The sequence below is a fragment of the Patiria miniata genome, unplaced genomic scaffold (genome assembly GCF_015706575.1).
Source record: "Patiria miniata isolate m_02_andy unplaced genomic scaffold, ASM1570657v1 HiC_scaffold_18, whole genome shotgun sequence".
Lineage (NCBI taxonomy): Eukaryota > Metazoa > Echinodermata > Asteroidea > Valvatida > Asterinidae > Patiria > Patiria miniata.
In genome coordinates, this window is record NW_024037056.1 from 4,921,463 (window position 1) to 4,946,912 (window position 25,450).

Sequence of the window (25,450 nt, forward strand, 5' to 3'; positions counted from 1 at the left end):
TTTTTTTTGGTTTTTCCAACATCTACAAACACAAAACTTCAAACAGGTCAGTGAAACAATATTTGCTATAAAACACTTACCCCCCCCCCCCCATCCATCCTTTTCTGAAAATTACAGCAAAAACAAATGTATATTCCCTTTAAGTTGTGAAGATTAAGCTTTACATACCAGAAAAGCAAGTATACAAAATTGTGCTACAAAGGACGATATAGGCACTTGCTCTCGTGCAGTCATTTTACAATGTATGACACGTAATAAAATGTAGATGCGTATTATAATGCACAATCATATTTACAATAATTAACCAATGGATCAATATGATACTGTTGTGTAGATGGTTCATTTTTCATTTGAATGTATATGATTTAAAATGTTTTTCGCAATTGGATTCTTAAAATGTCACATGTGGCCTTGCCTGATGCAGTTTGATGAAAGTTTTGTTTGCTTTGGATTTGAGTTGAATTTGGTCAGTGTGGCTGTTCCTGTATTGACCCCAAAAAAGATTTGATCAAAGATCCGTCAATTGTTGTGTTAACTTGACTTTATCATCACTTGTCAGCTTGACACATTCTGCAATCACTTTTTGTAATATAGCTTGTAGAGCAGACCAAGTTTGATATTATGAATGAATGTTTTAAAATATTTAAGAGGGAAGGATATATTATTAACCAGGCAGCTTCCCTTCTTTGCCTATTCTGTTATGTCCTTCCTTGTACTCTAGAAGAGACGCTTCGCACTTCATACAAAACTGTACATGTACATGTACAATGTACTTCTCTATTACCCTGCATAAAATGTAACTTTTTTTCTATCTGGTCTCTACAAATTTCTTTTAATTGACTATCCATATCTCAAAAAGTGAAAGTCCTCCTTCTCTTACTAATAATAGGCCTAGGCATATATCCTTCCTTATTCCAAGAAACTATCTATGTGTGGTCAGTTCTGGAATTCAATTGTGGTCAGATCAGTTCTGGAATCTACCACTTCCTGAGGATTTAATTTGTATTACTTTCCCACACTGGCTAGCTCCTCCTTAGTAGCCACAACCTGTTTGGCCACATAGTTGTGGTTAATTGTAATAATTGATACATGACACATTCAGAGATAAATGCCTGATGTGTGAATTAATAAGTGAATGCACACGCCCACACAAACACTCAAAAGCCTAGCTGCCTGGTTTGCAATGTGCAACCTATGAACATACACAGAAAGGCTGCTTTAATAGTATAGAATTGAAGCCTGAGTAAGGTCACCTTAGTACAAAAATAGTGTTTGGACTTTGTAGTAGTACGCCCATATGGTGCAAATTTTGAACTCGGATTATTGACTGTAGTAATTACATTTTTTTGTTTTAGATTGGTTGTGGTAATTAAATTTGTTTTTAATGAAACAACATAAACGTTGGTGTTTTGTGATACATTAAAGTGTATCACTCTTACGATTAGAGTATTAATTGATTTGTATAAAAATTTTCATCCACGTTTATTGTGGTAGGATAAATACATGTAGCTGCACCATAGATGAAAACAGCCTGTGAACAAAATTAATCGCACTTTGTTAAAAGGTTTGAAAAATAGAAAATTACAGTATTTTTTATGTATGCACATTCGTTGGCATATGGGCATGATTTGCCATTGATAATTTTTATTCAAGTCATCGAGGTAAACACTAATACATGTATATCAGCAATTTAAACAAAATTAACTTCCTTTTTGTTTTCAAATCATAATTTAAGAGGGCTCAAGAAACAGTGGAATATATTAACTGCAGTGTAAAAGATCATAAATTACCCCAGTAAAATCTGCAATTAAATTGTAGTTTTTAGGTTATACTCATTTCATATGAACAAAACCCTAGAATTTTGGTTTCATGTTATGGAATTTTATTCAACAATTGTCGGCTTTGTAAGAGGCTCAGAATAAAAAAAACCCTTAAACAAGCTATGCCTTGCTGCTCATATTTGAAGTTGAATGTTTTGAAATAAAGAGATAACAATATACATGCACCAAAGTGATTCTCCCGTGTGGCTTTTTTTATGGCTTTGTTTTTATAAAAATCAGTAAAATAAAAATTAACAGCTTGTTGTAAGGTCTATGGTACAAATGTAGCGGGTCTGCTGTCAATAACCTCTAGCTTAGTACCATGAGTGGATCTAGCAGTGATCAGGTTTAGGACTTTTTGAGTCTGATTCATAAATTATGATGAGCACTGTTAAAGCAATCATAATTTCTGAATACATGCAAGGTGGTTTCTATCCGTTAAAATGTCTATTTCGCCTTGGATAAGGCTGTAGTATAGACAAGAGAGATACACGTTTATTATTAACTGTGATGTAAATACAGCAAACACAAAAACCTGTGGCATGGATGCAGAACCAAAGAGAAATGGAAGGCCGCAGGAAATGAGCTGTTGTCAGCTCGAGATGACTGTACGGATTATAAATTACTTGGCCTTGGATTTCTCTCTACTTAAAGAGCTTTACCTCATTCAACATGATTAAAAACAACTATTATCCCCATTTTACGAGATTCACCTTCAAATATATTTTTACTTCTGAAGTGTTTTCGCCACCCCCCCCCCCCAGCCAGATTTATAAGGAGGCCTGCTGCTAAATCCACACCAAATTCAATTTAATTCAGAGTTAATGCGCACCAAGATAATGAACCATCCTACTATACAAATTGAGCAGTATCCCTCGAAAGTGTTTTTTCCCCCTTTTTCTCATGGTGTACTGGTGAAGCATATGTGAAAATTGGCCGATCCTAGGATAAGTGCACAAGTATGCACAGCTGATCTGTGTGATTCTTAATAGGTACAGGAGAGGACTGTTCTTAGTAGCCATATCCATACAAGATGTGTACAGGAGAGGACTGTTCTTAGTAGCCATATCCATACAAGATGTGTACAGGAGAGGACTGTTCTTAGTAGCCATATCCATACAAGATGTGTACAGGAGAGGACTGTTCTTAGTAGCCATATCCATACAAGATGTGTACAGGAGAGGACTGTTCTTAGTAGCCATATCCATACGAGAGGACTGTTCTTAGTAGCCATATCCATACAAGACGTGTCCTTTAAGTCTCAGTGAGTGCACAATGTCCCATGCTGTGATCGTCGTCTTGCCTTTATATTCCGAGTGAATCACTGCACAGTGTATGACCTCCTCCAGCCAGTGTCTCAGCCCTTCTCTTGCTTCATGGTACACCAGGCCTGAGATCCGTCCAACCCCTCCCCGACGAGCCAAGCGGCGGATGGCGGGGCAGCCAAGAGGCAGGGGAATGAATATCAGCTTACGATGACGCTTGATGCCCCCTTTGCCTATACCTTTTGCACCCTTGCCGAGCCCACTCATTGCCTTCTATTCTCTGTACAAAATGTATCTCTCTTTCTCTATCGGTATCTTTGCATTCAATTCAGTTGTTTCAGTTGTTGGCAGATGAAAGAGATACATGTGTAAATGCCTTAGGCTCTCCAAAATAACAAACAGAAAAACTGAGCTTAAATGTTGTCAACTGTGCAGAGGTTTACAAGCATTCTTGATCCTATGGTTCCAAACTTAAACAGAACCTCAACAAGTCTAGGGTTGTTTACCAATTCATCCACAATACATTTGCAGCTGCAGAATTTCACTGGTACATTTCCAGCACAGTAGTTGCATTTGCCAACGGTTTGAAAAGGCCTTGAGTCTTGCGTAAAGCCAATGTTGTTAGGCAATTGGCGATAACATGCTATTTATAGCTGTATCCAAACATCCCTTACATCCGTCACTGATTGTGCAACAATACACCTGCAAACACGTACATGTACGTATCTATGTACTCAGTGCATATCGCCTATACACAACAGGTTAAAGGTCACCACTTTGATGATAGTTTATGATGATGTATAGTTTATGATGAAAAATGCACACACACTGTAGTAGAACTTTCCAAATAACGATTAATTAAAACAATTCCCACTGTTTGAACAGTCACAGACAGTCCAAAATTTCACCCACTTCCCCTGCCATGCCTTTTACACAGGCTAGTCACCAACAATCAGATCATATTTCAAGCAAATTCAGTCAACAGACAAAGTAGGCAACTGGGGTTGAAAATAATTCAAGGACAAAGTGCAAAAGGAAACTACAGGTGACTAAGTACAGCTTTTGTACGCAAGGCTAGTATCCTGTCTGCACTAATTCATCAACATGTACAGACCTCCAGCACAACAATGATTGGAATTGTGTGGCCACACAAAGGTTGACACATCAAGTTGTACCATTTGCAGGTGAATAAATTGACTCTTTGTGAATGTGGAGAAATGTCAACAACTAAAGAACTGAAATGTAAAAAAAAAATGGTTTCAAATCAAAGAAGATGAGTGAAACAAAAGAAACCAAAATAAAAGGAAATCATGAACAGTTTTGGACTTACTACTTGTCTTTTCTCATTTATTACCAAATGGTTTAAATAAAAACCCAAAACAAAACTTTTAAATATTTACATTAACACTGTGTGCTCTACACAGTTGAAAAAAATCATCAACTCAAGGAGAGAAAGGAGTAACAAAGTTGGGCCAGACTCGGCCCTGATAGAAAACTGTGCTGCATAACTAACGGACATCTACAAAACACCCAGCAACTCTTATGACTTCTGTGTACATATATTTACATAAACAATTACCGGTAATTTCCAAGCGTGATTCAATGCATTCCACATTTATACAACCTGGTTCTTGCATGACAGATACCTAAAGGCCAAATCTGACTGGCATGCCACAAAGGACCAGGTGAACTGGAATACAATAATCCTACACTTCTAAGGCTAATAGAATTTTATGTCAAATGATGTATTTACATGTGAGTTTACCTATTTTCATATCGGACAAGTGCAATAGCATATTGTGTTCACACGACCACTGTGCTGTACAGTTTCAACAATGTTATTTTTCCCATCAATAGAATTGTACAATGGATTAAAGGCAGAGAGAATCATTTGTAATTTGAGCAGTCTTTTTCCTTTGAAGCAACAAAAAGCTCAAAATCTTAAGAAAAGGGTGCTGAACAATCTGACAAAGTTTTAGCTCTGTGAATGCTGTATATTCCTGAGGAAGCACCATTCTGGGATCTCGATTTTAATTCAAAAGTTGCCGAGCCATATTTTCAACTGCGCCCGTATTATCAGCATCCATTCTCAAACGGCCAATTGCAGCTATGTGATGTCACATACTGAACTGTGTCAATGCTTGTGCACACCCATTCACCCAATTTCAAACCAACTGCTAATTTCCAAAAATGTGTCACTTGACACATCTTTGGAAATGACCTTTTTAATGTTTTCTGTAAAATGACAGCATGCCAGAAGGAATAATTTCACAGAGAGTTTTAAAGTGTCATTGCATCTTTAAACCAAGTAAGCTTTTTAATAAGTAAGTATTTTGGTTGGTCATGTTTTGGATAGCTGCAGTCCACTCTAGCTTTAAGATATGGAAGTTGGGTGTAATATGGTGTAGGTTGCTCAGTTAAAGTGGCTGGAATCTGCCTGGACAGCATCTTTCACTTCAACCACATGAACGGCCTCAAGCTCCGGTATTAAAAGGTGACACATGATTACAATGGAAAAAGAATAGAAAATGAGCTTCACACAAGAACTGACCTTCCGAACTCGTCGAAATGCAATTAAGTGTATAAACCATGCTGGAAAAACAATTCTGGCAAACAAAAGAAAATTCGGCAAGTCCATGTGAATTATCTGCCCACCTGGTGCAGTATTCCAAGAAGAATATTTCCTGTCTATTGTATGGCTGTGGATTGTGTCCTCAAGAGCAGGTGACAGGTTGCTGCTGCTGCTGCTGCTGCTGTTGCTCAGTCAGTGGTGGCTGTTGAGCCGCCAGCTTGCGGGGGTTAATAGAAACCGTCTTAGAGCAGTTGTGTGTCTTGTAGATGCCTACCAGACGATCGGCCAACTCAAACATGTTGTTACGCAGCGAGATGACAATGAACTGCGCATTCTTGGTTCGCTCCTGAGTGAACAATCAAAGAAAAAAATGAAGAGTTTCCACACATCTTGAGATTCATACACTAGCATAAGGAAACAAATGTTTATTTCATGACTTATTTTACTTTGAATGTGCACAAACCCATGAAGTCTTCGCGTGAACGTCAGGCATCATAGTCAATGTGTTCAAATGTCAATCCAAGTGGTCTCCCCCAACTCTCCCTTCGCTACCGTTGCAGGGGGTACTTTTGCACGGAGCCCATAGCAATGCCAGAAACACACACGCATAGAGTGCATACCTTAATGTAGTGTCCTACAATGGAGACATTCTTGAAGTCTAAGGCAGCATCAATCTCATCCATGACATAGAGTGGGTTAGGCTTGAACTGATGCAAGGCAAAGACAAGAGACAAGGAGCTCAGTGTCTTCTCACCGCCAGACAGGTTGCAAATATTCTTCCAGCTCTTCTTGGGTGGGCGAACACTAGTTAAAAAAAAAAGAGAGAGAGAGACGCACATCAGCTTGTCATATAGACACAAAGTGAAAAGGTTCGGGTGAAAAATACTGGAAATGGGTCTGATGTGCTAACATAAGTTCATCCATTAGCATTAAATTAAAGAAAAATGAGTCCACGAAGAATGAATCCACAAAGTCCAAAATCCAAACTATGGATGACCATTTCACCATGATTTTCCATCACATTTTGCACTGAAAACCCCATGTGCTAGGTCCTCCTTGGCTGAGAAAACCTCATGTGCTAGGTCCTCCTTGTCTGAGCAGTCGTTAAACCTCTGCACATGACGGACAAAACTCATGGAACTCAGTTACTAACCTGAAGACAATTCCTTCAGAGAATGGATCCAGACTGTCTACTAGCTCCAGCTCAGCGTCTCCACCCAGCGTGATCATCTGATACATCTCCTTCAGGTATTCATTGATGGAGCCAAAGCCTCGCATGAACATGTCAAGACGCTGCTTGCGCATGTCTTCCAAGGAGCGACGCTGGGCATTACGAGACTCAGTCAGGGCATCGTATTCTGCTACGCGAGCTAGGTAGGCTTCCTCCTGAGAGAACCAATGCAGGTGACAACAAAAGATTTTATTATAGTGCTTCAAATGTATGATAATATGTCAATACAGCTCGCCACGCAAACTTGGGCAAACACCAAAACCTACATTGTGCACTGATAAAAAGTTGGCATTTGGTTAAGGTTTAGAAACTAAATCAAGGTTTTCTTCACTGCTTCTTTCGAAGTGGTAGGTAAGAGGGCAGTAGGGCCTTGCATTGTGCTTGAGTATTGGCAATCTTGTCAGGATATCCCTAAGTAAGCGTTATGGTGCCCTCTATTGGATTGTGGCGGACCTTTTTCTTGTACTGTTGTATAGCAGCCAGGTTGGGGCTCATCTTGGCTAGCTGTTCCTCACAGACTGTGATCTCATACTGGACTTCCTCTGTATCAATACCGGCCAACTGTTCCTCACTCAGCTCCTCGAGAGATTCAGAGGTCTCTCCGACCAGAGCATGCAGCTCCAGCTTCCCGAGCTATGGATAAAATCAGGAAAAAACAACATTGGAAATGTTAGCAGCAGACAACAGTTGTGCAATCTCCACTAGCCCACCCAGCTTCCCAGTGAACCACAATAACAAGCAAAGCAATTTTGCTGTATGTCATCCAAACCTTAGACCCTTTACCTCTTTCTTCCAGTGTTTGCCTTTCTGTTGGTTCTCTTTGACCAGAGAGTCGTATTTCTCCAGCTCATGTTTGACCTCTACCTGTCTCTTCTTGATCTCAGACTCTTGCTGCTGAAGTTTCTCAAGCTCAACTGCCCAAAGATAGAGAGAAAAAAGGATACAATAAATTCAAGCAATCAACACCTGATAGTAATTTCTGCAGATTGTAGGTTTGAGTCCAGTCTGAGAAGGCCAGTATTCTTGAGCACTAATTGCTTCTTACCATCCTGTGTACCTTCCAAAGCCCAAGTTGGAAAATGGCTACTGATGACTGCCATTTGGGATTTTGCCACAGATTAGCAATGAAAGTATCAATGATTTTTATATTTGATGTGACTAAAAAAGCTGACAGACCTTTGCTCTTTTCCAGTTGGCCCTCCATGTCCTTCATTTGCATCTCCGCCTCTCTGAACGCCTCCAAAACCTGCATATGCAGTAAACAAGGTGACAGGTTGATACAACTGTAAAGGTATTTTGGATTTAATATACATTGACCAAAAAACTCCTAAAATCATGTTGCTGTGTTATTTACAATGTCCACTCAAATACAACAATCCAAAGAAGCACATAAAATCCAATTTGACTTTGCTTGTAATAAAGCATTATTGCTTTTGTCGGTGTCAAAACTATTTTTCATTCTGACAGCTACTAGATATGCATATGGGCAAATCAATGGGACTATATTGCCTCTATCATACAAAAGAAACACAGAATATGACTAGGTGCCAGAGTCAAGGACTGCCTTCTTCCATAGTTTCTGTAAGATCATATTTCATACAGCTTGGTGCATTCTCAAGATCTGAAGGTGGCCATATTTTCACAAATGGTTCTGTAGGGATGAAAGTATTCTGAGTATTGTTATTTTAATATCTCTCTAGTGAGTTATCGCAGGTAGTACGCACTATTAAGAAACAGAAACATTTTTGGACTGTAAGTCTCACCCTTGTAGCATCATCTTCAAGTCGCTTAAATTCCACCTCAATCTTCTGCATTGTCTCAGCGTTCTCCTTCTCTTCCTTTTCCATGTTCTCCACACTCTCCTCTGCACGCTTGATGTTCCTGAGATGAAGACAAAATTACAACCATGTCTAAAACAGATGGGTAAGGACCATTTACATCTTTGCAGCTACTAGTTGTTAGAAATGCTTGATAAAAATCTTTCTGAATCTGTAAAATCAAGTAACATGCAAGGCGAAAAATGAGACTTGTAGGTTTACATGATGGACATGAATAAAGTATGGAAGGTTTGTGGAAACACCATATGAATTTTATCTCTTCTGAGTTGTGTGGTTCTGAGAAGACCTAGTTGTTTTAACTTGATGTTTTGAACAGTGTGCTCTGTTTATCATCTGGAGATGCATTTGCAAATTTTATTCAATGCATTTCAAATCTCACAGTTGCATCATGTTTGAACCGACCTTAAGTAAGCATTTCTCTGTCCAGGCTGAGCATTATGCTAGCAAATTCAATACAGACAGACACAACAAGAATGACCCAAGTGTCACCTACCTTTTAGCATTCTTGATGGCCACCTTGGCCTTGGTGATGCCTGTGGAAGTTTCATCAATTTCCTTAGTCACCTTATCCAGCTTAGCCTGCTGAGATTTCATCTTAGTGCTTCCTATCTCCATGATTCTATCGTGTAAGACCTTGACTTCTCCCTCAACCTTGGCTGCAGCATCAGCCACTTTGTTGTATTCTGAAAGGGAAAGTGGAACAATTGTCATTGATCAGACAGGAGTTTTGAGGGAAAGAGTTACATACCTGGACATCACTTGACACCCTGTGCACAAACCCTATGAGACTGGTCTGAAAAATTCCAAGTGCCTTCTCATAAAATGCTTCAATATTTTCCCTGCTAAATTTGACTTTTTATGACATGTTATCGCTTTCTGATGACTGATAGGTCACTGCAGGGAAATATTAGTGATGTCCATTTATGGAATTCTTCCCATTATGAGAACAAATGGTCTAATTTCTTTAGAAGTCTGTTCATTTGCGCAGGACATGAAAGAAAAGGAGATTGGTATGGGCGACTTACTGTGTCATATGTTAGACACATCCACAATTTAAATAGCAGAGGTATATCCATATATGGAAGTTTCCGCAGCGCATGCACTTATTAATTTTAAACAGTGCACCAAACTGAATAATAGATTAATATCAATATCATTTTGCACATTCCAACAACCATTTTTATGTGCACTTATATATAAAGTTGTTTTCAAGAGTTGTTCCCCATTCATTCATTCATATTTGTCATACCAGTTCACAGCTAAAAGCTGAATTGCATAGTTATAATATAAAAATCACAAAACTACACACATAAAATATTAAGTTTAATGGGAAGACATTCACAAGCTCACTAGTGGAGACGTCTCATCACTTTGAATTACTGAGCTTGTTGGTCAGTCTGGGTTGGAAATAGTAGGTACTGTACTGTAAATCAAGGACTTTACTGATCAAACACAGCATGGCCTACCCTTGGTGTACTTGGCAGCATTCTTCTCCAGTGCAGTCATGTCAACATCCTTGCCTGAGTTCTTATACACTGTCTCTAGTTCCTTGATCTGGTCTCGTAATGTCACCTCCTGCTCAGCCTTGGCCTAAAATATAATTGAGAAAAAGACAATCTTGATGCAATCCAATTTTGAGAACAAGTTTCATCTATGGCCAAGTTCGCGCAAGGACTATAGTTGACCAATGGTTAACTAACGTTTGCCCGAACACTGTCTAGTCAACGGTGGTTGACTACGCTAGTCGACTATTTGGAACCAGCCTACTGGGGTTGGTTGCTTCGCTGGTAACCAATATCCGCGCGCATTCATAACGCTAGCAGGGAGCCAGGATCCAGAAGATTTGCGATGACATTTTGACCAGCGTTTGACTAGAGACGTTCGCACGTTGCTATCAGTGCGCAGGCGTAAGGTACGTCACAAATCAACCACTATTTGACTAATGGTCCTTGCCCGAACTTCGCCAAGTTTGATCCATCAAGTATCTTGCAAAATTCATTGCAACAGAACATTCTCAACGACTAAATTTTGAATTTAATTTCAGTTTCTTGGGCTGTACTTCCTATAATTGAAACAAAGGATTAAAAGCACACTAAACAGCAAAGCATTACCTTTATATCCATATTGTGTTTCTTGAGAGTCAGTTTGGTTTCATTCAGTTGTTTCTCCAGCTCATGGGCCCCTTGCTCTAACTCTCTCAGCCTGTCCCTACACTCAGCTGTGGCTGTGCGTTTAGCCTCCAGCTCACGCTCCATGGCAGCAAACTGCTCTGGGGTGATGTCCACCACCACGGCACAGCCCATGCGTCCCTTGGCCACCTGCTTGCCCCCACCACTCATTGTGCCTGGAAGGACAGAACGTACCAAATAAATCAGCTCTTATTGTAAAGATTATATTTATTTAATTCTTATTTCAACTGGGTAGCTCATTCAGTGGAACCCACTGTCTCCCATGGGTTCAAATAAAGAGAAGACAATGTGAAGAAATTACAGGTTAAAGGGAGGATACAAAATTTGCAAACATCACAAAATAAAATGATCAAATTATCATGAAATATCTCACTGGATTGTTAGGGAATGACAGTCTAAAGCATCCTTTAAAGTTGCGGCTCCTGGCGTGCTGACATTTTCAAGAAAAAGTGTATTTTGCCAACGCTGGTCGGCCGACCAGCGTTGAAAAAAAACTGGCTTTTTTTTCAAAAAGTGCTCCTAATTTTTCATATTTAGTTTGTCTGCGTTTTCTTTGCAATTGATTACACACCTGTGAAGACTACAAGCCTGCTAGACTGATCCTCATGATCTTACAATTCCCCAAGTCTATAAATTGCTTTGGTTCATCTTAAGTGGCGTCAGGGAACCAGACTACAAGAATATGATTGGTTTTCTTGGTTTTTCTAGCATCTACGAACCCAAAATGTGAAACAAGTCAGTGTAACAATATTTGCTATTACATACTGATCCTCCAAATCCATTTATTTCTGAAAATTGCAGCAAAAGCAAATGTTGTACATTCCCTTTAAGATGTGGGAGGAAAACCCCAGAAGAGAAGAGTATTCTGAAGAAACTCAAAGAATCAGGTAGGGACTGAAAAATAAATCCACATTGGCCCAGGCAGGTAACAAACCCGGGTCAAAGTCGTGAAAGGCGAGGAAAGTATCGCTTTGCCAACCCAACTCCCTCATACCAATAGCCATGTTATCATTATTAATACTAAACAAAACAAATCAGGTAGTGGGAAAAGTGCAAGCACTATAAGTTGCTTTACAGCAACCCCAACACACCTGAAGCGTTGGCGAAAAAACAAAAAAGTTCAACATGTGATCCACAATGTTTTGTATACCCTACAAGGGTTAACTGAAACTAAGAAAAGTGGAGAGTGCCACAGGATGTACAAGAAATTACAATGTACAATGTATATAGAGTTTAAAAAACTTTAGTGATCAATCCTCAACCAATATGGCATATCAATTTTGCATTGAATATAAACATTCCCCTTTGGCCCATACGGGCCATTTCCAATACAGTGTGCCACCAAGAAGTTGCCACAGCCAGTCAATTTTTCGCAGTTCATTGTGAGAGATGGTCAACAAATGCGCCGTGGCGCGGGACACTTAACATTGTAGTTGTAGTTTCGTAAGCGTACGATACAAGTATTTTTTTGTCTTTTCTTTTTATCACAATGTATTTTTTGTGAGGCGGCAGAATATGCCTCAATTTATAAAAAAATTCCTCAAGTTGTCTAGTGGCATTCGTTTAAAGCTACAGTCCATCATTTGCAGCTATCCAAAAAGTAACTGACATAATTATTGTTGAAAAACATACTTGGTTGAAAGATAGTAAGGGGACTAAACACCCTGTGAAATTATTCCTTCTGGCAAGCTGTCATTTTGAATAAATCAACGAAAGAAGGCCTTTCCAATGGTGCATCTTAAAATTTCCATTAGTAGTTCGTTTTTTAATTCGGCGAAATGAGCGCAAGCGTTGACACGACGCAAACGCGCGCGCTGCTATAATTCGTCGGATCAGTGCGCAACATCCCGTAACTGCAATATGCTCAGTGTGAACGTGTCTCGGACGCTGAATTCAGGCACAATTCAAAACATGATTCAGCAACTTTTGATTTGAAATCTAGATCCTAGAATGCTGTTTTTCTCGAAATGTACAGCTGAAGCTGAGCAGAAACTTCATCAGGTTAGTTGTTCAGACCCTTCTTTAGATTTTGAGCATGTTTGTTGCTTCAAACGAACAAAATGCACAAATTACAAATGATGGACTATACCTTTGAACCACAGCAAATCCGCCATGTTTTTGTTGTTTGTCAACTCTCCGTGGCAACCATTTGCTGTCGCACTTTACTGGGAATCGCCCGTTTTGTCTGACAAATGCTGTTACTACAATGCCCACTTTACCTGTTGCCTCAATCAGCTGTCCATTCAGTGTGACCACACGATGGCGCTTGCTTCCCTGCAGTCCAATCCTAGTAGCTTGGTCTAGGTCCTTGGCTACCAGTGTGTTACCCAGAGCATAGAAGAAAGCTCCAGCAAACTTGGGATCCTTCATGCGCACTAGGTCATAAAGACGGGGAACATTCTCTGGACTGTAGACAAACATGTGAGAGTGCAACATACACACACAAAAAGTTGGGTCAATCTCATATACGTAAGATAGTCTACTCATGCTGCATCATTTTGTGAATATTGACTTACTTATGTGTAATCTTTATGGTTATTTATATAAACAATTTAGAGTTTTCTTTTAGTAGAAACATACAGATGCAATGAACTGACACCGTGAGGATAAGTGTAAGGATACTTACGCATTGAACTTCACTTGTGCATTCCTAGCCCGCTCTTCCATCTGAAGTTGAAAAATGATATAACTTTGAATGTATCAGATAGGAAACGACACAACAAAAAACTGTAGAGAAACAAATAATTACAAGAGCAATATTTTGTAAAAGCCACAATGCAGCGTCAAAGTTCTGGAGGCTCATTTTCTCATTCGATCTTAAACCTTTTCAAAGTTTTAAGTCCCAATGAGAGTCTACAAAAATAATTCCTAAAATTGTACTCTTTGATTATTGCGATTAAACATTGCTTTCAGGAATACATTAAGATGTCTGAATGGAAAGAAGTGTTGCCTGATACCTTGTCCATAGCGATGAAGGTGGCAACCCCCACATTGTTATCTCTCAAAAACTTGACACATTTCTCTGCTGTCTCAATGTTGTTCACCACGATGTTATCCAGTGCACCACAGGCAGTAGAGATGGCTACGTCATATTTCTCATCAATGGCTCCAAGATCACCCTACAATCACAAAGACAAAAAAACACAAACAAATGTAATTCTTTGTGAGAATTAAGCCTAGCCATGAAATTGGGTCCTGTAATGAATGACATTGATACCCTTCACCTTTCTGCACTTCACCAATGAGGGGCACCTGTGCAACTATTCCATTGTGCAGGAACATTCCAGCAGGAAATCTGAAGTACACAAGGAAACCATACATATTTCACAGCACCCTAAATTAGTTTCTTTTCACATCGCTGATTCAGAATGACCATTGACAAGTGCTTACCAATCTTCCATGAATGCCTGTAATCTTGCCCCGTCTTGCCTGCTCCATCAGCCCCTCCAGGACCGCCCCACGATCCCTGGCAGATTGTAAGGAGCTACGAGCCTCTTCTACCTTGGTGACCAAGGCGTGCAGCTCCTGAGAAGCCTTGGCCTCGGCTTGCTTGATTGTGGCAAGGTCACTCTGGGCCTTGGGCAGTTGGCTCTGGAGCTGTGGGATTTGCCGCTCCAATTCCTTGATGGAACTGATTGAAAAAAGGAGTAAAGTTGCAGTCAAGTTCATTTCCAAGTCTTACAAGTCTACTGAAATACAGCTGGTTATTCAAACATTAAGGCGGTCTTAACTCTAGTTCCCTACGATGTGTGGAAAACCATTGGAGGATTCAGGACTGTTAGGATTAATGCTTGGACTTAATCCAGCAAAACAATCCAATATTGGACGGTGGACTGGTCTTTACAATTTTCATTTATTATCTATTATTTGCCCTGTATTTTACCAACGTAAAGCTGAGGAAATGGGATGCACGGTGCCTTACCCTTTCCGTTCAGCTAGCGTCGTTGTCGTGTTCTCCAGATCAGCTTTAGCCTTCTCCAGCTTAGCCTTGGCACTGCCTTGTTTCTTGACCTGAGTCTCAAGCTCAAAGTCTGCCTCAGCTTTCTTGGACTTGGCCTCGTTGACAGCCTTCTGCATACCCATCAACTGCTCTTCTTTCACCTGGTAAATTGGAATTGATAGGGGTGTAGTTTCAAAGCTATTTTTGTTGTAAGAAATGGTCAGGAACTGGACTCAATATATGCATTTTGTTTTGCCCAGACAAGGCTGCAAACATCTCTTTGAGTACTTTTGTATTTACATGTACTGATCACACGGACCAACTTACATCTTTCTCAGCTTGTAGATCCTGTGTCTCTGTCTTGAGGGAGGCCATAATCTCTCCCATCTTAGCTTCTTCTGTTTTCAGTCTTTTCTCCAAAGTTTCCTTACCGGCCTCCAGCTCCTTAATCTCCTGCTCACTCTTGGCTGGCACTGCTTGTAACTCCTCCAACTGGCACAGGACAATGACAGTAAATGATTCATAACCTTATCAGTGCTTTCATTACCTATGGGTTTGTGGATGTCACTATGTGAATATCAATTTGTTTTGTGAAGAAGCTTTGATTCTGAAAGAACTCCCAAGGCAAGACCAACAGAACTTTATTAGAAAGGGTATACTATCTGAAACATTGAGAAAACACTCTCAACATTTCTACATGTGCTTTTGAACATGAAACTGACAGCATTCCCAGATTAAAACAAAACCTGTCAAGTCTTTTAACTGATCATACTTTGGTCTTTTCTTTCTGCAGACTCTTGACAAGTTTCTTCTGTTTCTCCTTGGTATGTTTCAGGTCTTCCCGACACTTCACATCTTGTTGTTCAAACTCTGCAAAGTCTGCCTTCTTCTGTTCTGCAATCTCTGACAGTTTTTCATACGTCCTGTGATGTGAAACATGGAATTATTAAAAAGGGGAAAAAGAGTTTGGAAACTCCACAGCCATATTTTAGCTGTTACACGTATCTAGTCTGTACCATAGTTCTCATAGACATTTCTGGATTATATTTTCTACCTAGTTTATTGGGGCATCAAGACCACAATAGATATAGGGAGATGGATCACATGCAAATTTTACTGACTTGAATATTTTCTTGTTTTCCTTTGTTTTGGTCTTGTTGTCCTCAGCAAACTTGTCCAGTTCTTCTTTCATCTCCTTGAAGGCCTCGGCCACTTTGTTTCGCTTCTCTTCTGATTTCTTCTCATTCACATTGCAGTCCTGACTGTACAGAAGGAAACATTATATGTTTAAATGTGTGGCTTTTTCAGCAACAGCATTTACCACTTTAACTTGAATTATATGTATTCCGAAGGGATTTTCCTTTGATTTATGAAGTAGACATTTTTTTGCTAGGATGCAACCTCAATCCTGCAAAATCCTCCAACTGCTTCTATGTAGTAAAAATTGCATACAGCCTCGTTGCAATCATGCAAATCCTCCGTTAAGTCTTGAATGTGGTCCTTGGAGGGTGACCACTGCCTCCATCCTGCAAAATCCTCCAGCAATCACTGTCAACATGTTGCGGCACAGCCAGTGACATCCTGGAGCAGTGCGGAGGATTTCAAGTATAATCTAGGCCTAACTTTATGCACGGATGAGCATAAACAAAGTCCAGCCTAAGAAATTGACACAAAGCATACTCCAAAATTAGCCACACACTTTTGCCACATCGCCTCAATCCTGCAAACTCATCCATTTTGCAAAGAGGATTTTGGAGGGTTAGGGTTAATAATCTGACAACTTGTGGTCAATGAACATCTAAAAGTTAGATAAACTAAAAAAAATGGGCAGCCTAACATTTCGATCCTTGCAGAATGGCTCTGACAAAGATTCTACCAGGATAGTAACTTTAGACCATCAATTTTTCAGTATTTCAGGTCAATCCAGTCAGAGAGCAGTCTGCAGCAGTTTTATTAATTTTAAACTAAAATTAAGACAACATTGTGAAAAAAACCTACACATATTTGCTGAACAGCTTGTGCTTTTTCTTGGTGATTTCATTCTCTGTCTTGAGGAATTCCTGAGCTTCCTTCATGGGTTTCTCAAGTTGCTCCATTTCAGATTCAACAGCCTTCACGCGACCCAACTACAACACACAAGGAAACAGTGAGATGATATGTATTAACTGCTAGAGCTTGATCATATTTAGTGATGGTAAAGTTGAACAATGTGACTTTTATGCAATGCTATGCCGCAAGCATTTAGTTAGGATCAGGCAGTGTGGACCAATCTAGGGCTGTGCATCGAGAACCAGTTACGTGGAGTACCCGACCGCTGATGTCAGGAACTGGTTCCAGATTATGGGATCGGGTGCCCATTTTTACATACCAATTTTACAAATACCTAGTATTAAACTTCTCAGACAATGAAAAAACAAAAAGGTATTGAGCGTGGAGAATTTTCAAAATGAAAAGCAGGTTACACAGGAAAACAAAACATATTTCACGTTTATGACGCTCACGAATATTGCAGTTTACACTGTAACGCTATTAAGCCCACTGTACACACCTGTATTTTGATACATTGATGCACGGATGTGGTAACATCGTGCAGACCTTCAAGAACAATCTGAACAGCAACTTCCGAGATTTGAACTTTTGGGTTGGGTTTCTTAAACGGGTACCTGGGTACCCATGTTTTTTTTCAGTTGGGTACCCGGTTCCTGTACTACCCATAATGCACACCCTTGGACCCATCCCTGCCCTCCTTTCTACCTTTTCTCCTCTTTCTTCATTAAGTTGTTCCACTGCCTTAGCCATCTCCTCAATAGGTTCTTTGTACTGGTTGCTGCCAATGATGTCCTCTAGATACTCCAACATGCCTTCCTCGTGCTCTGTCTGAGCCTTAGACTTCATCATGGCTATCTGTTCAACCTCACCCTGAGAGGGAATTGCAGAGAAAAATGAACAGGAATGAAAATAGGCTGCAATGAATTGAGGTATTCAAGAAACGCATTCACACACGTATGTAGCAAGTGTTTCCTTCACTTTAAAAAAAGTGTGAAATATTGCAATTTCAGTATCAGTGCATGGCATGAAGTTAATATCAAAACATATATATAAATAGTTTTCAATTTCATTGTCTCCATACAGTTAAACTGTAATGGAAGTCATTCTGCAAAAAGAGTAATAAGTCAAATAAAAGTTTATGTACTAACAATAAGTGTCAGCCTTATTTCCTATGTACCTGTAGGATCAAAAACCGGTTATGATCCAGGTCAACACCACTCAACTTGAGCAGAGCAGTGACCTCTTTGAAAGAGACTTTCTTTCCATCCACGTAATAATTGCTGCTGCTGTCTTGATAAGCAGTACGAGAGACCACAAAGGTGCTGTTGGGAACCACATTGTAGTCATTGTCACCCGGCTGAAAAAAAACAACAAACAAACAAACAAATCCATAATTAGGTTCTAATATAGACCTCTTTATACAATGCCTGAATAAATCCCTGTTATCTGATTGGTAGATCTTTGATCACGTCATTGAATTACTTGTCCTAACCCATGGCCCAGCCACACCGAAAAAATAGGTCCATTTCATGGTGTTAAATAGAAATTCCATTGCTCGGTCACATGATTGGTGGCTCTGACCAATCAGATGACAATGATTTATTCAAGTGTTGTATATAACAAATAATGTTTCACATTCATGCAGTGGTAAGAATAATTTCATTCGAATTGCATCTGTCACCTGAAACAAAATAGTGTCCATTGCACTCATAAATAATACTTTGCTTACAATATTCATTGCCATTTTGTTTATGCAGCCATAAGCTGCATTATTTTGTTTGGCAAATGTGCCTAAAGAATTAGTTTGTATTTATTTACTCATAATTATTTAGTTTTTGGTATGTGTTGGTTTGAATGGTTCTCTGACATATATTAATCTTTTGAGTTGTTTTAATTGAGAGTTTGAGTTGTCAGTTGTTATAATGAAAGGTATACACACAGACCAATTAAAGGGATTATACAACACTTGCTTTTGCTGTAATATTCAGAAAAGGATGGATTATATAGCAATATTGTTACACTGACTTGTTTGAAGTTTTGAGTTCATAGATGCTGGAAAAGCCAAGAAAACAATCTTGCTCATGTAGTCTGGTTTTTTGACCCCACTTTAATGAAATTTCGGAGCAATTTATAGACGTCCGGGAATTGTAAGTTCAGGGAACTAGTCTAGCTGGCTTGTACCCATCCATACGGGTGTACTCGATTGTAAACAAAATGCGGACTAACTAAACATGTGAAATTGGGGGCAATATTTGGAAAAAACCCAGTATTTTTTTCTAAAGCTGGTTGGCCGACCAGTGTTAGAAATTGATACAAAAATGTCACTTTTCTTGAAATGTCAGCTGACAGCCTGCCTCACTAACAGTCCAGTAAGGTACTGTTTCATAATAATTTGGTACACATTTTTTTTTTTTTTTGATATTTGCAAATGTTGTATATAAAGTTACCCCAGTGTCGATGATCTTCTGGAAGTGGACCGCTACAGTGCAGCTGGTCAGGTTACGATGCTGTTCTGATTTGTGGATCAGGACTGAGAGCTTCTTGGAGCGGATCTTGGCAGCACGATAGCCAAACACAAACAGCATGGAGTCTATTACATTGGACTTGCCACTTCCGTTGGGTCCAATTATACATGAGAAGCTCTACAAGGAAAAGGTCATCATGATTGTCAAATAATAAAATACGGACAAATTGTAGCAAAGTGTGTAATCATACATTAAGGTGGATAGGTCCATTGTGTACCGGTAACTATAAATGTAATTTAAGTGCTTTAAGACATCTCAAATTGTTTGCAAAACAACAAAACAAGATTTCTTAACAGCACACTAATGTTATGTAAAAACAAATAATTTCATGAGGAACTGATGATTTTTACAGTGTCATTTACACAAAAGGTTACCTTGTGAAATGGGCCAAGGGAGATCTTCCCAGCATAGGACTTGAAATTTTCTGTGACAATCTTGGAGATCATGAGTCTGGGTTCATCTGGTGATGGACGTTTAGCTGCACTATTGACACTGGACTGTGAAGTGTTGATTGATGTTTCATGGCTGATACTCCGCGGTGGGTCAGTCTGGCTTGGAGAAGGCTCATTCTCTTTATGGGATTAAAACGATGAATTTGCTGATGACGGCAAGTTTTCCAACTCTTTGTGTGGATTTAATTGTAGGTTTGACTTTATTCTTTATCAGTTTCCCTCTTCCACTCTAGAAAGTTTTGAGTTGTGGTCAAGTCCATAACAATGTTGATGCATGTTAAATCACAAATCCTTTCACAAGTTATCAAGGGAAGAAGACTCATTAAGGAATGCATTTGTCAAAGTTCATATGAATAGTTTGTGACTAGAAACTGAGTTACTTGTGACCGACTTGTGATAGTTTGTGATGACTTGTGACGTGCGATGGACTGGACTACACTATTGTACATGTATCAAAAATGCAGGTGGACTTATCTAACTAGCAACTAATTTGCTTACTGGCATTCATACAACTTACAGGTATGCAACTGGGAATTTAGAGGAAAAAAACTCCAAACCACACAAGACTTTGCACAGTGTTTTTCAATTTATAATGGCATTCATGAGAAGTAAAAAATGAGGAAATCAGTGGATCCAACGAAAAGTTACATGTAGGTTGTTTTGGCCCTGTCTATGAGAAGTCTGAATAAAACAGAAGGCAAAATATTAAACTTTTACCTTTATTCTCCTGTGATTCAGCATTTGTCTCCATAGGTTCCTCAATTTGTCCATCCATTTTGTACAACCCAAAAATGATGCTGCAAAGGCACTAAGTAGAGGGGAAATAGATATAAATTAGGCCCTCTACAAGAATATCATGCCCTGAATATATGCCTATTGCTTTCTGCGCATGCATAACAGCTGCCGCAATATCTTCTGTTTAGTTAGCATGCTTAGAGCTTCGTGTAGGTCCACCTGGTTGCAAGTGGGCTCAAGACATGCATATCAGCCATTTGCGCCGCATAAGCCACTGTAGTTATTTTTGTTGTGCCATAAAAAAAACTTCTAGCTACATGTATTACATGAATAAGGGAGATACGGGTAAGACACTGTACTGTCAGGGGCGTAGCAAGGTCATTTTTATGGGGGGGGGGGTTTAAACATTTCTTGAATAGGTTACTGCACATCCATGCTGAAATTTTGACAGGTTTTTTTTTATCTGAACACTTGGCCTCCATAAAATCCAATAGCGAGAGGGGGGGGGGGGGCTGGTACCATCTGTCGATGGGGCGCTGTTCAAAACCGACGATTACGCACACGAACTAACAACACATGGTGCTTTTCAGGGTGAAACCTGCACGAAATGTTTTAAAAAGGCACCCGTAACGACCGATGGCACACAAAAGGGCACGACTGATTTTTTTTTAAAAATAAAGGACACTTGTTAAGAAAAAAAGGGCACTTGTTCACAAAAGGACACTCTTTACAAATATTTTTTTTGGGGGTGGGGAAGACCTGGTGAAAAAAGGGCATTTCAATGGAAAAGGGCAGTCTTCACAATAGTGGGGGAGGGGGGGGGGTAAGTAACCCCCTAACCACCCCCACCCCTTGGCTACGCCTATTTAATTGAAAAAAAAAGTCTGCTTTAGGTTGAAAAAGTCATTCTTGAGTAACAAAAAATTTGATCGAAACTAAACAGGGGCCCTACACTACACGATCGCCCTTCCACTTGATGTCAGTGTCACATTATGACTCCAGTACTGCCTGAATTCTAATGGCACCTTTTGTTTGTAATTTGAACAGTTTCTTAGGGTTTTTCCTACACGTTTTACAGTTGGTGCCCTGCAATTTAGTGCGCCTTGCGCGTTCACAGTCATGACGGTACATCGTGCGGTGATCGCCATCTTTATTTTCGTTTTGCGTTTTACGTTGTCATTTTACCCCCCAATTTCCCTCAAAAATTCAAATTCCCCTCAAAAATGTAATACCTCGGGACAACTGATGTTCTGGTTGAAAATTTTTAACATGTCGAAGGGCGTGGCATTGTTATTGACGCCACGTTCACGGGTGTAGAGTTACTCTACACATATGAACGTGGCGTTGTAAACAATGCCACACTCCATCCTTGCGTAAATACACTCAAATTGTCACGCGGCACGTCATTTCACAAGTATTATAAGTACTTGCATACAAAGCTTTCTGTAAATTCACGCGATTGTAGGATCCTGCATTGCAAAGAATCTTGAGGGGAAAAAAGACCTCGACCCTGGTAAGGTTTTTTTTACTAGTGTTGTGCATCGGGTCGGGTTGACAAGACCAAACTGACCGAGACATTTATTTTACAAACCGAATTCGAACCGACCCGAAAGAAATAAGTGGCTTTGGCAAATGTGTTCATTTTTTTTGCGCCTGAACTGACCCGCTTCGCGTAAAAAAATGTGGGCTTTCAGTAACGGAATCATGCCATACGGCACACACAAAGTGACCAACTGGTGGGCCTACATGTTATAGACCGATTTAGACAGACCGCAAACAATTTTCAGTGCTGAATAGTCAATAGTGGCATCGCGCGCAGTGACTCTGCACTAAATAGTGCACCATGTGAATTTCCATTCTGTTTCGGTTTATTTCGGGTTTTTTCAAAAATGGCTTAACTGACCTAACCCGACCCGAAAATCGCAAACGCAAAACCGAAACCGACCCGACCCGACCCAACTCAAATGATGGACAAACCGACCCAACCCGACCCGAAGTCGGTTTTGAGTCGGGCCGGTTTCGGGTCGGGTTTGCACAATAGGTTAGCCCAACTTGTGTGGCCTACTGTTTTGCTGCGCTGTACGTTAGGCCACACGTCTGGTTTCCCAATGTACTGACGAGTTAAATCCCAAACTGGCACATAAGGGCTCCAGAAAAGTGTCTAAATTTCTCTAAAAATTTGAAAAAAGATTACCTAATCTGCCCGGAGGGCAAAAGATGAGACATCATAGAATACAACCGTATGCAGTGGTATGTAACAAAATGCCCCAAAAAGGTGTGCCGGTTTTGGATTAATCTCCTCAGTAGGTTGGAAAACCAGACGTGTGGCCCAACGTACAACGGAGCAATACGGAGGCCACACAAGTGGGGCTACACAATACGCATCTGATGATAGGCCCCCTATTATTATTAAAGTATTACCACCCCCCCCCCCAATATTTTGTAAAGACTGCCCTTTTCCATTCAACATTGTTCAAATGCCCTTTTTTTCACCAGCGCTTACGCTTACTTTCGTGATATAGTGCCCTTGTTTTTTTAACAAGTGCCCCCCTTTTTTAACAAGCATGACAAGTGCCGTTTTTAAAAAGAAAGTCGCACCCTTTTTTTGTGCCATCGGCCATTTTGAGTGCCTGGTTTTTTTAATTTCAGTTTCACTCATGAATCACCCTGAACAGAAAAGCACCAAATATTGTCTGTACACAGTGTGCAACACTATACTCCAAGTTCAAGAACTATCAGCTACGAGGCTCCGCTCACGCGGAGCCTAATCTAGGAGTAACGAGTATGTCGGTTTTAAACAGCGCCCCCATTGACAGATCAGGCATGCAACTGGGAAGTCACACAAAAAAGAGGAAACTAACATCTTTTCAAGACTTCTTTGTAAATTGTACAGTGCTTTTCTATTGGTAGTGGATATTTTGCCGGAGGTAACGCCGGCAAACTAACGTTTACTAAAGGTTTGCCGGCGGCAATCCATATCAACAGAGGGCGCTGTACTCTTTAAGATAGGGCTGAATTATAACATGTATTAAATTCCCACCAAAGTTGTGTAGCACAGTCGGTGCAGTGGTTAAGCAATGGCTCTAGTGAGTGGGATGTCCGAGTTCGAATCCTGATCCCCGCCACAAATTCAAGGGGTTTTTTTCCCATCCCCAAATAAATAAGAATATTCTTCTTTTATTATTTTAATATGTCTCAAACATTTTATTGCAGAGTATTACTTTTTCTTTTTCAGATTTGTGGCTCTGGAGGATTTTTTTTAAGGCAGTGGATATTTTGCCGGAGACGGCAAACCTTTAGTAAACGTTAGTTTGCCGGATATGCACTGAACATGCGCAGTTACTGTTTTTTTGTACTTAAACATTTTCCGGTGACAAATTTTAGTCTGGCTCCATGCCAATATTATCGTTGTAACCTCGTATTCACAAGATGGGATTCAGACCATTTTATAATTTCGGACTTCATTTCCCTTTTAAAAAAAATCCTCCAGAGCCACAAATCTGAAAAAGAAAATGTAACACTCTGCAATAAAATGTTTGAGACATGTTAAAATAATAAAAGAAGAATATTCTTATTTATTCGTGGATGGGAAAAAAAAACTTTAAAATGTGGCGGGGATCGGGATCGAACCCAGGTCATTCCGCTCTCTAGAGCTATTGCTTAACCACTACACCAAACGTGCTTCACAACTTTTGGTGGGAATTTAATACATCTTATAATTCAGCCCTATCTTAAAGAGTACAGCGCCCTCTGTTGATATGGATTGCCGCCGGCAAACCTTTAGTAAACGTTAGTTTGCCGTCATTACCTCCGGCAAAATATCCACTAGGCCCCTATCTTTTTTTAAAGGGAAATAAAGTCCGAAATTATAAAATGGTCTGATTCCCATCTTGTAAATACAAAAATACAATGATAATATTGGCATGGTGGAGCCAGACTAAAATTTGTCACCGGAAAATGTTTAAGTACGAAAAAACAGTAACTGCGCGCATGTTCAGTGCATATCCGGCAAACTAACGTTATATACTGAAGGTTTGCCGTCTCCGGCAAAATATCTACTGCCTTTTCTATTTTCAATGGCACACATGGGAAGTAAAAAAAGAGGAAATCAGCTGATCCGAGTAAAAGTTGCATGCCTGACAGATAGCACCAGCCCCCCCCCCCCCCCCCCCCCCCCCCCCCCCCCCCCCCCCCCCCCCACTATTTAGTATTTGATATTACGGAGGCCAACTCTAGTCTCTACATTTCAGCTCGGATGTGCGACTGCAAAAAAGTGCCCTTTTCAAGAAATGTCCCCCCCCCCCCTACCCCCACTGTTTAACCATGTTGTTAACACTACGTAGAAAGTAAAAAGTCTATCGACAATAGTTCTTCATTATATCGCCAAAACAGTAATTTGAGTGGGAATTTTTGTTCAAATAGTACTTACCCAATTTGCTCTGTCAATTCAAAACAAGTAGAATTGAAAATGGCGCTGTGCATTGACCGCCTTTTTAACGAAGATTGTGATTGGACAATGCCTAATATTAGGCTCGTTCAATCAATCGATGTCCATTGTCTACCTCGTCCTCAGGGTGTCGAGCAGTACGCGCCCACACTCTCTATGAGGTTGGAAATAAAGTAAGCACTGAGGACGAGGTTGGGTGACGTTTTATCCGGATATCGGCAAAATTTGACAGAAGAAGTTTTCGGAAAAACCCGAGTTTGACAGAAAATTCAGCAGAATGAATTGTTACGCAGATTTCTAGCAGAATTCTGTAACTTTGGTAATGTGACAGAAAAATATGGCAGATTTGAATTGTATACAGCTGATTAGTTTTGAAAAGTTGAGGCT

General features: G+C 40.0%; 1 protein-coding gene across 1 annotated transcript; it reads right to left on the bottom strand.

The window, feature by feature from the left end:
• Positions 1 to 4,403: 4,403 nt before the first annotated feature.
• Positions 4,404 to 25,188, bottom strand: LOC119724359 (structural maintenance of chromosomes protein 4-like). The gene is made up of 25 exons (XM_038195378.1): positions 25,046 to 25,188; positions 20,599 to 20,689; positions 19,804 to 20,000; positions 19,352 to 19,546; positions 18,082 to 18,261; positions 17,610 to 17,774; positions 16,854 to 16,981; positions 15,977 to 16,117; positions 15,628 to 15,778; positions 15,183 to 15,347; positions 14,838 to 15,016; positions 14,306 to 14,546; positions 13,873 to 14,034; positions 13,542 to 13,582; positions 13,135 to 13,322; positions 10,838 to 11,070; positions 10,193 to 10,316; positions 9,220 to 9,409; positions 8,652 to 8,769; positions 8,065 to 8,134; positions 7,672 to 7,802; positions 7,342 to 7,521; positions 6,811 to 7,043; positions 6,278 to 6,461; positions 4,404 to 6,003 (listed from the first exon to the last, which is right to left on the bottom strand). The coding sequence occupies exons 2-25, from the start codon at positions 20,654 to 20,656 to the stop codon at positions 5,800 to 5,802; spliced, it is 3,858 nt and encodes a 1,285-aa protein (XP_038051306.1). The 5' UTR covers positions 20,657 to 20,689; positions 25,046 to 25,188; the 3' UTR covers positions 4,404 to 5,799.
• Between the last annotated feature and the right edge of the window lie 262 nt (positions 25,189 to 25,450).